Raw genomic sequence first — 16,744 nt, forward strand, 5'->3', positions numbered from 1 at the left:
ATGTTTTATGTTATAAACAAAGCCAGTGTTACTAGATACATACTAGAAAATAAATCTGAATTCATGCTAGCCCTTACCATTAAGAAACATTATTTCTGAATGGAACTTTTGTATTTGCTGTTATCTCTAGCTGTATGCCTACATAAGATTGAAGAATGAGAAGCTGAAGCGTATCTGTAACATCAGGACATGAGATTTATATGGTATTGTGTCTAGAATGATGTCACAGAGGCAAAAAATAATGTGACTCCAAAAGAAAGAAAGAAGTCCAGAAAAACAGTATTTTATGTGACTATTTGTTATATGGAAATGGTTTCTCCTGACCTATGTAGGAAGACTGCTGTTTGTTTTCTGCACTGTAATAACAGACCTGTCGTTGACATGATCCCATTCTCTGAAAGTGGAAAGCAAACAGTACCAGAGCCTGAAGTCCACTGAACCATGTTTAGTGCAGGCTTACAGAGATTAGAAGTATCAAAGCTGCTAACAATTGTTGTCACATCTCCACAATTTCAAGGGCTGCCAGACCTCAGCTCTCTGTATGAGCTAGAACATGTTCCTAAAATTGTGTTACTCTTATGGATGGTAATAGTCATCTACCATCTGATGGCAAGGGAGAAGGGGCGCTATGTTACTGCAAGTTGTCTAAGGATGGCAGGTTTGAATTACATCTTTTCTTAGCTCTCTTCCTTCACTTTGCATGTTTTCTTTCAGAAGGGCCCAGCTTACGGTGGTGTAAAGCCTGCTATCTCTCCTCCATGGCAATAGGCACACTGGGGGAAGCTCTTTTGTCCTGCTGCTCCTTGGCAAGGAGCAACATCTGAGTTTGAGGAGTCAGGAAATTTATGTTTTGGTGACTGTTTCAAATTTGCCTATAGGAGTGAAGAGACTTCACAAAATCTGCCTTACCCACAGGTGACATTTCTGGAACAGAAGCTACATAAGGTCCATCGAGGAACTTCGGTTCATTGTCATTGATGTCTTGGATCTTGATGATGAACTCTGACTCTGGTTCCATGGGCCGGCCTGTTCGCCTGTCCAGAGCCTGTGCTCTGAGGGTGTACTGTGACCTTTCCTCCCGGTCCAGTCGCTGAATGGCATGAATGTCCCCTGTTGTATCATCAATTGTAAACACAATACCAGCTCCTTCTCCTGAGAGGATGTATTTGATTGAACCATCTCCTCTGTCCATGTCAGAGTGGAGCTGTGGAAAGGACCAGGATTCAATCAGACCGTGAGCTGGGCAAGCAGCTGCTGAGAAGTACTAAGCATCTCAGCATCCTGAGCATTTTGGTCTCACTGTTGGGACTTACAAGCTGGTTTAAATGAATTTGTTTTGCTGAAAGAGGCAAATACTCAGTAAAGTTTGCATCACAGAGTTGCAATTAAAACCCCTCTCCTATCTTCCCATTTCTGCACTCACAGCTGTGCCAGAAGAAAAGGAAGAGACACCCTGAAAGGAAAAGGGTCTGTGCCTTTTTGAAATCTCACTTAATAGTTATCTTTTGCCTGGTTGCAAAAGCCATTGAGAAGGACTCATTTGCCAGGCTTGGAATAAAGTGAGGTTAGCAAAGCCACAGAGCACTTCCTCACGTGGCTTAAGATGAGTCAGATATTCCAGGGGTACATTAACAGGCAAAGGTAAACCTGTCTGGGAGCAGGATGGAAGAGCTACTAAGTAACTGTTACAATTTGGAAACCAAGTACATTTTTTTTTTTCCAGTGAAAATGTTAAAAACAAAAATTCGGCCAGATCTTCATCTTCAGGAAAGGATTATTGTTGAACAGTAGGTAAGGTAAGCAGCATGAAACATTAGACTGTGTCCATGTCTGGCTATAGAGATGAGAGGAATCTCAGATTTTCAAGGAAATTAGCAAATGGATTTATTGCATCACTGCTAATTAGTTCTGAGCAGCCACAGATAGCTGTGAATGCAACAGAAGTAAATGCAGTGCTAATTACAATTTAAACCAGAAACAAATCATCCTGGGGGCTATCATTATGTTAAACACCTGAAATACTGGAATGACTATGAAAAGACAAACAAATCATTTAATTTCACTCACACTATGAATATGTGAGTATGCTCACATCACAGAGTATCCTCATACTTCAGTGATTTTGAGGAACAGAGCCTGCAGACCCATGCCCAGAGATGGTATTTGTTCACTCTCTAAAGACAGGAAAGGCAGTAGACTTGAGGTGCAATAATCAAAATAGGATTTTCAAGAATAATTCAGGTGTGAATACTGTTTCCCAGTGTGATTATCATTTTCAGAGATAAATAAAGCATAAATTTTTTTGCAAGTGTAAAATGGGCTGGATTCAGTTAAGCACATTTTAAAATGCACATGTGAGCTAATTATCTCAAGAAATGTGGTCAGAATTAGGTACATGTTTAATGCTTTGGTGAGCTCAAAGGACACACAGGAATAATTGTGGAGGATGTGGCCAAACATAGGTAAATGTTTGTATTGGAGAGAAAAACCTTGGAGTAATAAACTTAGTGTGTGAACACAGAATTGGTAGGATTTAAAGAAAGAATCCAAATAGAAATGGATCATTATTGTGGAAAAGCAGAAATCAAATACAAATCATTACCCACTATTCTCTCAAGAAAGAAAGAAGAAATACAATCTCTGAGCTATTAAAAAAATACAACAGTGAAAGCTACAGAAGAACTTATAGGAAGAAGTTTTATAGGGATATGAACGAATTGTCTTATTTGACCTAAGCATTTCTAATGCCAGTGGACCAGCTCTTCAGCTGTTTCAGGCCCCACTGAGTTGGGAGCTGAAATACCATTTCCTCCAGTAAATGGTCTGGTTGGAAGACACTTGTTCTCTGGAGGCTGTTTTCCTTACTAGCCTCTCAGAGTGTAGCACTTGACTAATGAAAAACCTGGGTCTACTCCCAATTTTAGGGTAAGACTGATTTCAGCTGAGGTGGGATCTATGTAGTTTCTATGGCACATCCCATCCTGCAACCAGGTATACATATGGGTGGCCCACCTACTCTTAATGAGTGCTCGACACTGCTAAAGGTCTTGCAGCACTACAATGTGGCTGTAAGAACTGAAGGTGCAGATTGTGACAACTGCCTTGTCAGATCATTGATAATTTATTTCATCTCTTTGCCATTAGTCTCCAGTGACTGCTGCATCTGAGAGACATCAGTCCTTTGGAGATGAATGCTGGCAGGTCTGCTAAACAGATGAAGAGCAAAACCAGAAAAAAATTGTCAGTGGCAAAGAGTTAAATTTAGATTACTGCTGTGTATTAATTCACATGCAGGCACCAAGACTACAAACTGCCATACCTTCAGGAAACACTTACCTTGTGATTAATTTGAAAAAAACCAAAAAACAACGAAACCCCACAACAGTGGTTGTTGTTATTTACCCTAAATACCCACAACTCAGGACTATCACTGTAGGAGCTAGCAAAGAGGGTGCCTCCAGAAGGCATTCGAGCTTTTCGAATCGATTCAGACCCACTAAGCTACATGTGGGGCAGTTGTTTTAGTGCACCAGTGCATTAGTGCTGCTGAGACAGGTACAGATGTTAGACCTGATTGGGGAATTAGACCTGGGCCTGATGGATTGGACCATCAACAAGTCCTCATTAAACAAGAAAAAAAACAAAGGACGAAAAATAAAGAAGAAAACACAACAAGAAAAAGGGGGGAAGAATAAGAAAACTGGGGGAGAGGAAGAAGAGAAAAAGAAGGAACAAGAAAAAAGGGAAAGGAATAAACAAAAAAAAGAGGGAATTGGGGAGAAGAGAGGGGAAAGTGAGTGGAAAAGGGAAGAAGGGGGCAATGAGAGGGGAAAAAGGAGGGGATGGGGGGGAAGGAAGCATCTTTTAAAATAGCAGGAGGCGTTCAGCAAAGTTCAAAATACTTAGCAAAAAATACTGACTCAAACTCATGGGTTAAATTACTCCTTCTGGCCAAGGCCCTATTGGGCATGAATGCAGTTGTGTAGGCAGTAAACAGGGAATGAACACGGCACGCTAATAAAAATCTCTGAGTACAAGAGGATCTGTGTCTAACTGCGACTTGTTAAAAACATTGGGTCTCAACCAAGACTAAGCAGTAAGAAACACTGGTTTTGCATTTCTTTTTGTAACTTCTTGCTGTAACCTTTTTTCTACACAAAGCCATAAAGAGTGTGAAAAACATAATACTGCCATACTGCAATAAATCTAAAAGAATTTGGTGTCTGAAAGGCTTAGGTTCACACTATTGCTCACACCAACCCCAATACCAGGATGCTGCAATATGAGATGTATGTGTAAGTCACTCTTTTGGTAAGGTAATCCAGTTGTAAGTAGGCTCTGTTTTACAGGTGGTGCAATAAATTGCGCTGCCATGTGGCTGACACAGAAGTAGGAATTCTTTTGTACTTTCTCCTCCAGATTAAGGAATGGAATATGGGAGGAGTAAAGATGATAAATCCTGAAAAATTGTTCACTGTGTCAACCTGGATAGCTTCTTTTGATAAGCTTAGTACAACAGGTTAAGGAGGCTATATCTGCATCTCAATGACACATTTTCCCACAATGGGCATGTAGAAGAGGGTGGTGCTGCCAAGGACACCTCAGGGAAGGACTCACAGCTCTGCTAACTGGGCGGTGACCCCCTTCTTGACATGCTCTCCTTTCTCCACCTCCAGGGAGGCAGCACCTGCAGGTGATTTTTGCAAGGATGTGTGAGCAAGCTTGGTTGATCTGCAGTGTTTGAAGGAAAGATGCATTTCATTCATCCATTCAGCTGTTATGGTTCAAATGACTCCTTTGAAACAGGATTAGGGAATGTCTGACATGGCAAAGTGGTGAAGTCTGTCCCTAGTTCAATTACTGATGCAGTTTAAGCTTCTTGGTGAATGTGGAAAAGACTTACTGTAGCAAATGGTTTCAGCTTCCCTAGTTCATCCTATTAGCCAATAATGGCTACCTCTAGGAAAGCTGAAGCCTCATATTTATCTGTGACAGGACCACAAACTCTCTGAGGCTTAAGTACTTCAAATAAGGATCATAAGCACTGGAAAATGCTGCAGACTTCACCTGAGGAAGAATCTTTTCATTTCCCTTTCCAAAAGATACTTTGCACCTTGCCTTACAGTTACACAGGAAAGTAAATTTTTCATAGCAGCCTTGAAAATCTTATCAGACAAGCCTGGACCAAGTTCAAGACCAGGCACTTTTTGGGTTGTTCTAGTTATACATAGCTACCCAGAAACAGCTATATAAGAGCATCAGAAGAGACTGTCTCTTACGGGAAGTCTTTAGGAGGTAAAGTAAATACAACTGGATCTATGCTAAGCACTCTTTCTCCTTCTGACGTGGGCAGATGAACAAATCCAAAGCTTGGATAGCAGGATGTTTCAGAGTATCATGGCAGGAACAGTTAGAAGAGGTTCTCCCTGGCCTGGCACTGAGATCCAAAACTGTTTGAAGGGTTGGTACTAGCAGTGACCAGTAGGCTAGGAGTCCTTTTGCACCTCCATCTTGCTCTGTGCAAGCCTTCTAGAGTTAAACCTGAGTCAGCCTGGGGTGACTTGGGCTGAAAAATTTCTGACCTGCCAGAAAAATTAGTTCACCCCACAGTCTTTCTTCTGGCCCCTTTTCTAAGGATCCTTAAGACACAGCAAGCATGAACACAAGCAGGGTGATGAATTGTGGTTGGCTGCAGTGTCTTCTGACAGCCTATGCCTTTGATTGTGTGAGATGAGAGGAAGCTTTTCTGCCATGGCAGCCCTCACTGCCTTCATCCCACCACATGGCTGGCTGCACACACTTCAGGGAATAGGAGAAAGTGAAATGTTTGACCCCCAGAAGCCCATTTTGGCACAGAGTTCCCTGGTATCTGGTCTGCATGGAGCACTGAAGGCCTCCAGAGAGATCCAGTCATGTCAGCTCAGCAGTGAATGGGGCTGATGTGCTCTATTAACCGTGGGAGCTAATCAGTCCTTGCACATCCCTGTGCTTGTACAGCCATGGCACAGACAATCCTGGAGAGACCTCACACACAGGAACTTGGGCTTTTGTGCGGTGGACACAGACCATGAAGAGTCATCTCTACAGTGGTAGAGCACTGCCAACCGTGCCAAGTTTTTGTGCTAATGACGCCACAAGAGTTTGGTTTCTTCCACTATTTGTTTAACCTAAAATTCAGCTCACAGTTCAAATCTGGCGTTGTTTCAGATGAAACGATGTATGTGAAATAATATGTCTGGTCCTTGTTCCAAAGATGGGAATTGCATGAAAACTAGTATTAATTTCTTTAATCAATAGAGATATCAAGAGCTGGAAAGCTAGGTGCAGAGATGAATGAAGACTAATGAGGTCTCATTTGGCAGCAATCACTACTAATGCCATTGCTGTGGGAGGAAGGAGAGGACATCTTGCTGACAGTTACACAGGGATAAATGAGGAGGAGGTCTTTTGAAACCCATGGATTCATTTTGATTTATGCTAGTGTGACTAAGGGCATAGTTTAGCTCTATGGGGTTGTAGAATGATAAATACAAGTCCAGAATGGGCCTCAAAATATGTGATTTTTTTTCCCCTGCAAATAGCTCAGTCCTTTAACTTGGAAGTAAGGAAAGAAACCTTGGTAACATACAAATAAGTAATGAAATATGAAATAATTGATTTTCTGACACATTTTCATAGTTCTTAATTTTTCATATCTTCCTCTCTGTAGTCTGTGCTCATCATAACGGCATCTGATATTCTAGACGTGTAAAATTTAATCATATTGTTCAAATAAACACTTGGGCATACTAACTCTCTCCCTCCCCACCTCTTGTCACCTTGGCGTAGGCTAGAAGCAAACTTGGTGCTGACCCTAAACTATACTTTAAAGTATTCTGAGTGTTTAAAACCACTTAGAAAACAGAAAAAAAGAGGATGGTTAGAGAGAGGTAGGTTGTGATGGCAGAGGTTACTGGTCTGATGTCCATCGGTTGTTCCCCAAGAGCTATAGAAAAGTGAATACAAAATACTGCCAAGTAGATGGGGTGAGCTTAGGGATATATTTTACACGTATCTGTACTGATGTGTAGGCTCTCAGGGTATAAGTAATCCAAACATATGACCCTTCATGGGTGGATTTAATGAACTGTCTCTCTACCCTTCTAAATCTGGAGTAACTTCTCTGCAGTCCACAGAATTAACCTGTAGCCAGCCTATCATGAAAAAGAAGGTACTCTGGTCCTAGAGATTTGCAGAAAGCAAACATCAAAATGTCAGTTTTCAAGAGAAATTGGTTATTTGATTGAGAATTTCAGCTTCCAGCTGACTTGATCACAGACAGAAGTACAATCACAAACTATCCCTTTCTTTCCTAATCCTCCTATATCAATATAACCTTGCTTTGCCTTGACATTGTAGGAGTTCCTGGAAAGATCACTGCAGATTTTCTAATACTACTTCAATTACAGATGAAGATTGATGCAGCAGATCTCTTTGAAATAAGCAAATATATGGACAGCCCCTTGAAACAGAAATTCTTCCCAAATGAAGGTGACACTGATCGAAAGCTCTTGGGATCAGAAGTGAAATTAATGTGAATAAATTCATGCCACACAGAAGGCAGAGGCACTTGGGGAAACTTCTCATATTTCACTACAGTCTACAGATACACAGATCTATACACTCTGCTAGATATCCTCCTGATGTGGGTCTTACCTTCCCAACATAGAGGGGGTCAGTTCCTGTGTACTCCTCCAGAACGAAGAACTGGTTCCACACCCAGCTCCGCTTCATACGCTGATGCAGCTTCTCTGACAGGTTGTCTTCTTGCCTTTCAGTGAGGGGCCTGGCACTTCCTGACAGCACAGTTGTAGCAAGATCCATCAGTCCCCAAAAATACAAGGAGACGCCAAGTCCAAACAAGTTCTTTGCATTGCTCATTCTACCTGAAGTCCACATCTGCATACTGGAGGAGACCAAAAAGTTAAAACAGAATTCTTCGGTGCCTTGAGAATAATGTAGGTCCTGTCTGTACTCCTTTAAATGTCCAAGAGGAATCCTGGTTCTGAGAATGGCACTCTTCTGTAAAGTTAAAGAAAATTCATAGAAGGATGGGGTTTTCTCAATAGGCAAACATACTGTAAAATATTTAATCTTCTACATAAAAATACACTATCAGGATGCATACCTTCCAAAACTAGGAATGCTAAGTTACAGAACTGAAGCCTTAGATGCAAGAAGCATCAGAGTTCTCTGCTTTTCTGTTTTAGCTGTACTGTTGCTTTATGACTGACATGAGTTAAGTGCATACTCTTTAGAAATATTTATGACCAGAAGTCCTTAGAGAACATTTTAACACCGTTTACTCTGGAAATTATAATAGCTGGTGAACGCTTTATGGTAACCATCTTTCTCTTTGTTTGGAAATGTTGTTGTTGTCATTACACACACACGTCTACAATTACTGATTATTCCCATATTGCAAACCTTGAATATAATTTCTAGTAGCTCCAAGTTATTTTTAATTTAAATTATTCTTTCAACCTCCCTACTGCTTTCACACTCTGCTGCCTCCTCTCTGAGAAGCTGATTGCTGTTACAAATGCAACATCTCTAGTATTTGAATGGTCAGTTAATAATTTTATAACCCATAAAACGTTTCACAGTGCTGGTAGTCACATACTATTGTGTGCTATGTCCAAGCAAGTCAAGCTAACACATCTTCTCCTTGACAAGTCTGAAATACCTGTTTAGACACAGAAATGCTGACCTCCATCAGAGAACACTTTCTCACCAGTCTAGGATCTTTTGTTGTCTTGAAGTCAGTTTAGCTGGCGACCTCACTGCAGGCTAGGGATTGTAACAAACCTTTACCATTTTTCTGAGTTCAATGTGGTGCTGCACTCAAGTTAGTCTGTCAAAGCACTCCGTACATCCTCTGTGGGCCCCCTCTTTGCTGTTCTTTTTAAGGACTCTTTCTTTTCAGGACAAACAGACTCATTAGGAAAGGTGTATGGGGCTCTGAGGCTTAAGCAAATAATTCACACTTTGTTTTACTGCTGTTCTGTGCCAAGTTGTAAGGCTTAATTACTTATCTTGTGGCAATGAAACGTAGTAGATGTGTGTCAAATATTTCTAACTGAAATCTTTAAAATATTTCAAAATCATAGAAAAGGGATAATGTTTTGAAGTGAAGACTGAGACAACGCAACCAAGCAACCAAGCAACCAGCAACCAAGCTGGTGCAGCTGGAGGACTGGGTGCACTAAGAATTCTGTCTCCTGAAATGGAAATTCAGAATTTCATCCACAAGTAATCTGAAATCTAAAAAAGGCAGGTTAAGTCTAGAATGCCTGTCCATAGGTGAAGAAAAGACAACGTAACTATTGCAGACTAATTTCTACATAAAACAGTATTTTCATGACAAAGCCGAAGAGGAATATGGCTACACAGTGCTGCTAGTCTGTATAGTTGTAGCAAACAGCTAACCAATCCTTTACATTGAAAGGTTTACAAGCTAAGGCTCAACAGATATCAAGACAGGACAAACTGTAAGCATAGAACACGGTAAATCTCTCTGAGCCCCTCCAGTGAAGAAGGACAGGGAACTGCCTGGAAGAGTCCAGTGCAGAGCCACAAAGATGAATAAGGGAATGGAACATTCCCCTTATGAGGAAAGGCTGTGGGAGCTGGGGCTTTTCAGCTTGGAGGAGGGCAGACCAAGGGGTGACCTCGTTCATATTTATAAATATTTGAAAGGCAGTGTCAGGAGGATGGAGCCAGGGCCTTCTCAGAGATGTTCCAGTGATAGGACAGGGGGCAGTGGGCGCAAGCTGGAGCATAGGAGGTTCCACATGAATATAGGGAAAACCCTTTACACTGTGAGGGTGACAGGACACTGAACAGGCTGCCAAGAGAGGCTGTGGAGTCTCCTTCACTGGAGATACTCAAAACCCACCTGGATGTGTTCCTGTGTGACTCATTCTAGGTGATCCTACTCTGACAGGAGTGTTGGATTAGATTATCATTCGAGGTCCTTTCCAAGCCCCAACCTTCTGTGATTCTGTGAATGTAGAGACCTGCTGGTTGTTTAGACGCTGGCTATGTAATATGCTAGAGCTTACTGTCTACAAAACCAAAGAATGGGGATTTATCTAAGCAGTACAAGCAAAGTCAAGGAATGTTACTGACAATCCATGTTTTGCTGACAAGTAAATGTGGGGAAGGGCCTCTCATCATCCCTCAACGTGATTTGAGGGAACCCAGCACTGCCTCTGCTATGCAACAGGAAGGGAAAGTTGAGGCAGGCTGTGATCCAGTGGCTAAGATCCTGCTAGAGTTTTGACTGTAAGAAATTTAATCTACTATAGAAATTGGCTACTTTTTGGTTCATGTAAGAAAAACAGGTGGTGTCAGATGATGGAATGAGAACTGTTTTGTAGGTGAATTTCCAAGACACAAATTCAAAGCTAATGCTGCCAGGTATCTTTTGCATTAAGTTCAGACAAGAAGGATCAATGGCACTCAGGCAAGGAAGTATCAAGACATGGTTAAAAAGACTTGCAGAATTACCAGAACAGTTGTAATAGTACAAAAGCAAAAGAAACCTGATCATCAGAATGCTTTTTCTGCACATGTGCATTATATCAGCAGAAAGCAAAATAAGTAGAGGCAGTGAAATAAAGCTCAAGAGAAGGGACATAAATGCTTCAGGCTCTCTAAACTTTTGTCATTTGAATGTCACTTGACATGGCAGTGCAGTTCTGTGAGGAACCTTTATTGAGAACAGTGTGCAACTCAGTGACCCCCAGAAGCAGCATCTCTAAAAGCATTTCCTATTCCCTGTGCAATCTCATTCTGGGGTATGGCAACTATCAGGAAACCTGCCATTATGTAAAGTCAACTCTCATAAAAGGATGTTTCTTCCCTGAGTAGCAGTAATTCCTCCATTTAATGCCAGTCCATGGTGACATGGTCATATATTATTGTAGGAATGGAAGAAAGCAGTAGTGATAAGATGACACTGACTTCTTTTTTTGTTGCTGTTAATACCAGAGTTTTGGTGTTGCACGCTGTCTACATTTAGCCCATCTGGGTCTAACCTATAGCAGTTAGTCTGATAGTCTGAACCCTCCCAAGCAGAAATAAGTAATCAGGAAAAGGAGAGAAGATCCATGGGTTGACATGAAAGCAGACTTAATGAAAGAGTAAAATTGATACCATGCCAAAATAAGTGTACAAAGTTATATTCTGCCCAGCAAAGGTACAACAGTCACTATACAGGTAGGCAGTCACCAAGAGCACACGGAAGAGAAGAGTCAAGAAGAGCCCGAGCAGGAAACTCAGAAACAAAGTCCTACACACTTCCCTCCTCAGCAAACTTCCCCCTTTATACTGAGTGTGATGTTCATGGTAAGGGATAGACCTGTAGCTAACTCGAGTCAGATGTCCTGGCTGCTAATGGCCTGCAGGCTATGGCTGTCCTATGATTCTCTCCCAGCAAAACCAGGACACATGCCTTTCCAAAACTGAGCAAGCAGCCTCAAACTCAGCACATTTTGCTTCTTGCCTAAAGGCAAATTACATAGAATACATAGAATAAACCAGGTTGGAAGAGACCTTCAAGATCATCGCTACTACTATTAATAACAATGTTTAATCAAGAATGGTTCCTGTATCTCTGAGGCTGAATGAGAATGAGAGATTCTTTTTTCCTCAGGTCCTCAGATGATATTAATAGAATGAGAAAGACCTTTGTTAACTTCTGCCCTGAGGTGCTGCTGATCTCTGTGCAGCTCTTTTCCTGCAGCTTCACCAACTACAGGTGTGTACTTCTGGCCTCTAGATTTGGCAAGGCCTACTGGTCAAGCAAGTGTTTCTCAGCAGTGTAAAAAGCACTCATGTACGTTTAGGGTTTGAATTGTGTGGTAGCACAAGCCAAATCTTTCAGCGGACCCCGACAGATGTCGTCATCAGCCAAGTGTGATGAATGAGTATGCGGTCACTTAGACTGTAGAGTTTGCTAGCTTGGTGGGATCTCCAGGTTTAAGGGAACCACAGTGGGTTTTCCTGCAGACAGGCTTTGAGGTGGAGTCTATTTTTCTGCCTCAGGCTGGGGTAGTTCCTTGCAAGGAGACAGTTGTTCCAGTTATAAAGGAAGGTGATTGCTGTCATGACTGAGTGAGGTAGAACTGAACCTTTAATGATCTCTTAACAAAAGTTGTTTCTTGGAGCCCTTCAAAATGGGTTCTTAAGGACATCTGCAAGGATGGAATTTATTGAGCCTTTGTATGACACATGAAATGTTATAGAAACCTGTTTCATGGCTCAGCATAGGGATGGGGAGGTGGTTGAGGCCCCGTCCCTGGAGGTGTTTAAGACCAGGCTGGATGAGGCTCTGTCCAGCCTGATCTAGTGTGGGGTGCCCCTGCCTATTGCAGGGGGGTTGGAACTAGATGATTCTTGTGGTCCCTTCCAACCCTGACTGATACTACTATGAGGTGCAAATGTCTTTGAAGACAGTCAAGGGAGAGAAATACTGTTTTCCTTACTCACACATAAAATATTGAGCCCAAGAAAACTGTATGACCAAAACCTGTGGGATTTCTGCAGTGGGAATTTTATCTTTTCAAGAACAGGTTGAATGTTTCAGAATCCCAGCACAGTGGGGGTTGGAGAAGACCTCTGGAGATCATCCAGTCCAACCTCTCTGCTAAAGCAGGGTCACCCACAGTACCCAGTTTGTTACCCACAGTAGAGTGCTCCTTTGTAACAGGCTTAGCTGCACCTGTGCAGTTTAAATACTTGACTCAAAGTGAATGCCCTTCTTGCCCCTGCTTTTGTGATAATAATTTGTTTATCTACTTTCTCTATTCTTGCCTTGAAAACCCTTATTCTTGTCATTCAACAGTTACAAATATGGATTTTAGCTTCCTAAAGAACCATGAAAATCTGATTGAACTTTGTGCAACTCATAGCCTAGACGTGGTACAAAGAAACTACCTAATTGTTCTACACAAAAGAGTCACAGTAATGCACTTTCCACTAATGCAAATACAGATTTCTCTTTTAGCCCACATTCTGAATAAAAGTAGGCATATTCCAAATGTGAGCTACTCTTCATGCTCCAATTAAAAAAAACCCTCCCTAGCATATATTTGTACTGTAATTAAACTATTCTTAATTGAATATCTAATTCTAAGCAAAGATGAAAAAGAAAAGGAAATATCTACAACAACCAACTTCTAACATTTCTTGCAAGTGACCCATTTATCTTCTTAATTCTGAAGAGAACAGCACTTCCAAAGAAAGGATAAAAATATTAATAGTGGACGACCATATGAGCATGAAGAGAGTTCCACTGGGATTGAAATGTATTGTGTTCAATAAATATTTACATAAATGCTAAAGATTTTATAGTCAAAAAGCTCAGACTTGAAAAGGTTTGTACACACACTTAATATTCATCATGTTAAGCAAGTGCTCTCCCACAAAGTCAGCAGATTATTTGTATTCATAAAATTAATTACTTGCTTGTATGTTTTATTCCTGGTCCTTCCAACGGATTTTGCTGTGTTGATCCAGCACTCCAAGTCCTGAAATCCTGTAGAATTTAGTGTGTCCCATGTAGGCACATTGCCTAAGTGAAGGTAATTCATTTGCAGGAGACTTACTACACTGAGAAAGTGAGGAAAACAGAGGTAGTGATTCTTCAACTCCCTCCTCCAGTTTCTCTGCACACAAATACACAAGATATACCTATATATGTGGAAATGCACATATACTGCACTAGCATTATTTCTCTATTTAAGGACACAATTGACTAGTTTTCCCACCCACTATTTTGCCAAAATCCCTCAACAGCTCTAATTATGACAGGAGGAAGAAATTAAATTTGAGTGAATTCTCCAAGTGACCTATTTACTTTGTTCCTTGAAATTCTTGTGAAAGTTTCACCCATAAAGGGGAGATATGAGTACTGCAGGTTTTTACCCTCCATTACATGGATTATTCTGTTTTCACAGATTACTCCTTAGGTTTCCCATACCCTCGTCTGCTCACAGCTTTGTCATAAAATGCCTTTAAAATAACCCCAGAGGAGTGCCAGTAACAAGAAAGTGTGAACTGTATTCTTCACAAGGCAGACCACCTAACATCAACTTCCAGGGATGGAGGCTCCAGTGAGCCAGGATGGAAAATCTATTAAGCAATTCATGCTATACTTGTCTCATTTTAGAAATCATAATGCTTGCATATATCTCTAAATAAGCTTTTGGATTACAGTCCTAAATGTTTTTGTACTAATGCCAGAAGTTCATGTGTTTTATCTCTGACACAGGCCAGTCCTACTGCCATTATTACTTATATTTAGTGGGTGAGTTTAATTTAAAGGGAAAAATCCAGGGGCATTTTTTACTTTTCCTGAAAATAGTCTGGGCCTTAGCATGTATTTTTATTGTTACTTGATTGTACTGAGATCTTCATAAATACAATGGATCTTGACAACAGACCATATGGTGCATAAACATTAACTCAGAATGCAATCCATTGTCATAAAACCATATCTACAGACCAGTCAAAAAATCTCTCCTGGGACACATGAGTGAACTAATTTTTCTCAAGATCTGAAGTCCTTCAAAGCTGCAGAATGTCTGCAGAATGAAAAATCCCACAGAATGACAGAGGGAGTCCCATCATATAAATCCCAGCTCTGTGGTTATAGATGCACAAATAGATCAAAAAGAATGAAACACTCACATACAATCACAACTAAACATTTCCAAATAAAATGACGCTCATAACGTACGCCAGGGGAGGATCTGATCCCTGGATTTTACTCAGCATGAAGTACTGTAAATACTGTTGTAGAAGAGCAGAACTGAAGTACAAGAGGGATTCAAAAGCTCCATGCTGGTCTGCATAGTTCTGCTGAAGTCAGCCTCAGCTAGAACTAAGTGAGGTGTTGCAAGTACATTGGAAATAAATGCCAGAGAAAACAAACCTCTTAATCAAGGATTTGGAAAAAATTACATAATATATATGAAAAATCATACTAATTAAGATTTCACTGTTAAAGAAAAATTCCTTTTAGTTCTTACAGTCTTCTGACTACTTTTTCCATGCTGTCAAAAAAACCCTTGTACAAATGACTCAAAATTATGACTAGATGTTCATGTAAACTGTGACAACCCTCTGAAGCCTGCATTTTTTTAAGATATAAAGTCTGCCCTGTCCCCCAAAAGCATGACCTTTCTTTCTCCCTTTGCAACTGAAGCAGGAGTCTTTGCTCAGACGTATCTCAAGGCTCCTAAGCAATATGGGTAAAAACTGTAGTTTCCTGACAAGAATGAGAGGGCTGGGTGGGAAGGATGGAATTTCCTGAGCTACTAAAAAGAAAGATGGAGAAGGATGAGTCAGTGGGATGAAGAGCTGGTGCCTGTTAGAGAGTCAGAGTTTCTGCGAAGGCAATGAGATGAGATGGTGAATACTACTGTGACCACAGTAAGCTCTGCAAGCTGAGAGGTCAGCAGGAATAATGCTTTAAGGATGTAGCCTGCTGCCCTAGGCACTGGAATTCGTAATGCTCTGCACAGAACCTACTCACAACTGTTACAGTCCTCTGAGAAAAAGTGCACTAGTGCTTTCCCTCTGTCCATGTGGCTCTCCTCTTCCAGATCTCGAGCAGAGGCTTTGCCTCATTTGCCATTATCCTGAAAGGGGATAAAACCAGTTCCTGTTGCAAACCTGGAATGTATTTTGAACCTGAGGTCTGTGCTGTATTGTGACTATGGTAATAAATCATGTTCTTTAGTACAAAACATTGCATTTTGGGTGTGCTAGTCCCCAGAGGATGAGATATTTCCATATAGCTGTGGAAACTGGACTCTTTCTTATCTGTGATACCTGGTAAATGCCAAAGATGGGAAAAAAGTATTATCTCCTATCTGGAGACAGATACGAAAAGCAGCTGTCTGCCTGGGCCAGACAGAAGAATAGTTCTTCCCATTCATGAAGATAAAAAAATATTTCCAAGTAAGTGCCTATGTGCTATCACTGGTGAAGAGAACCTTCAAGTTTCATTATGGCTGCATTCCTGATTACCTTAGCGTTTCATACACCATTTGGACATATTAGAAATGGACACAAAACAACCCACTTCCAAAGCCACTGCTGAAGATACAAGAAGTGAGTAAGTAATTTCTTTTTCCAAACGAAAACAACATTTGGTTAACTCTTGGAATGAGCGTATGCACCTACTGGCACCTAGTGGTTTTCCACTTTTGCTGGTTTGGGTTTTGTTAAAATTGTGTCTGCATTCACAGAGAAAGGATGCCTTTAACCTATGAAATAGCTGTATGTGCTCTAAAAGGTGAAAATCTTTCCTTTAATCCGTATTTGTTGAATCTGACATTGCTTCAACTGAACAATACTGGCATCTGTACCTTGTCTTGACCTCACTAATTGTCTCGTCCGAGCATGAAGACATGCTACTAAGCAATACAATGAACATTTTCAAGCCAACTTCAAGCTGCTGACTACAAAAATCAAACCAGCAACAGAAAGTCTTGCAGCCTCTTTTTCTATCTCAACTCTCTACCTTGTTCACGTCACCTAGCTTTAAAAAGTTTCTAGAAATGCAGACTACGAGATCCTCATAGGACACTTTCAAGATGAAAGAATAAAGAAGGAATATAGATGTACACACTTCATTTATCCCAGAAGTGTTCTGGTAGAGCAAAGATAAGGTTCATAAAGCCTGAAAAAC

At 40.9% G+C, this 16,744-nt stretch overlaps 1 protein-coding gene across 1 annotated transcript in view; it reads right to left on the minus strand.

Annotated features, from left to right (window-relative positions):
- Nucleotides 1-8,054, minus strand: part of CDH20 (cadherin 20) — a 36,892-nt gene extending 28,838 nt beyond the window's left edge. The window contains exons 1-2 of the mRNA XM_009900819.2: nucleotides 7,696-8,054; nucleotides 910-1,204 (exon numbers count right to left, since the gene is read on the minus strand). Coding sequence (XP_009899121.1) covers nucleotides 910-1,204; nucleotides 7,696-7,944 — 544 coding nt within the window. The 5' untranslated portion in view covers nucleotides 7,945-8,054. The remainder of the gene's footprint in view (nucleotides 1-909; nucleotides 1,205-7,695) is intronic.
- Between the last annotated feature and the right edge of the window lie 8,690 nt (nucleotides 8,055-16,744).

Source organism: Dryobates pubescens, chromosome 9 (genome assembly GCF_014839835.1).
Source record: "Dryobates pubescens isolate bDryPub1 chromosome 9, bDryPub1.pri, whole genome shotgun sequence".
Classification (NCBI taxonomy): Eukaryota; Metazoa; Chordata; class Aves; order Piciformes; family Picidae; genus Dryobates; species Dryobates pubescens.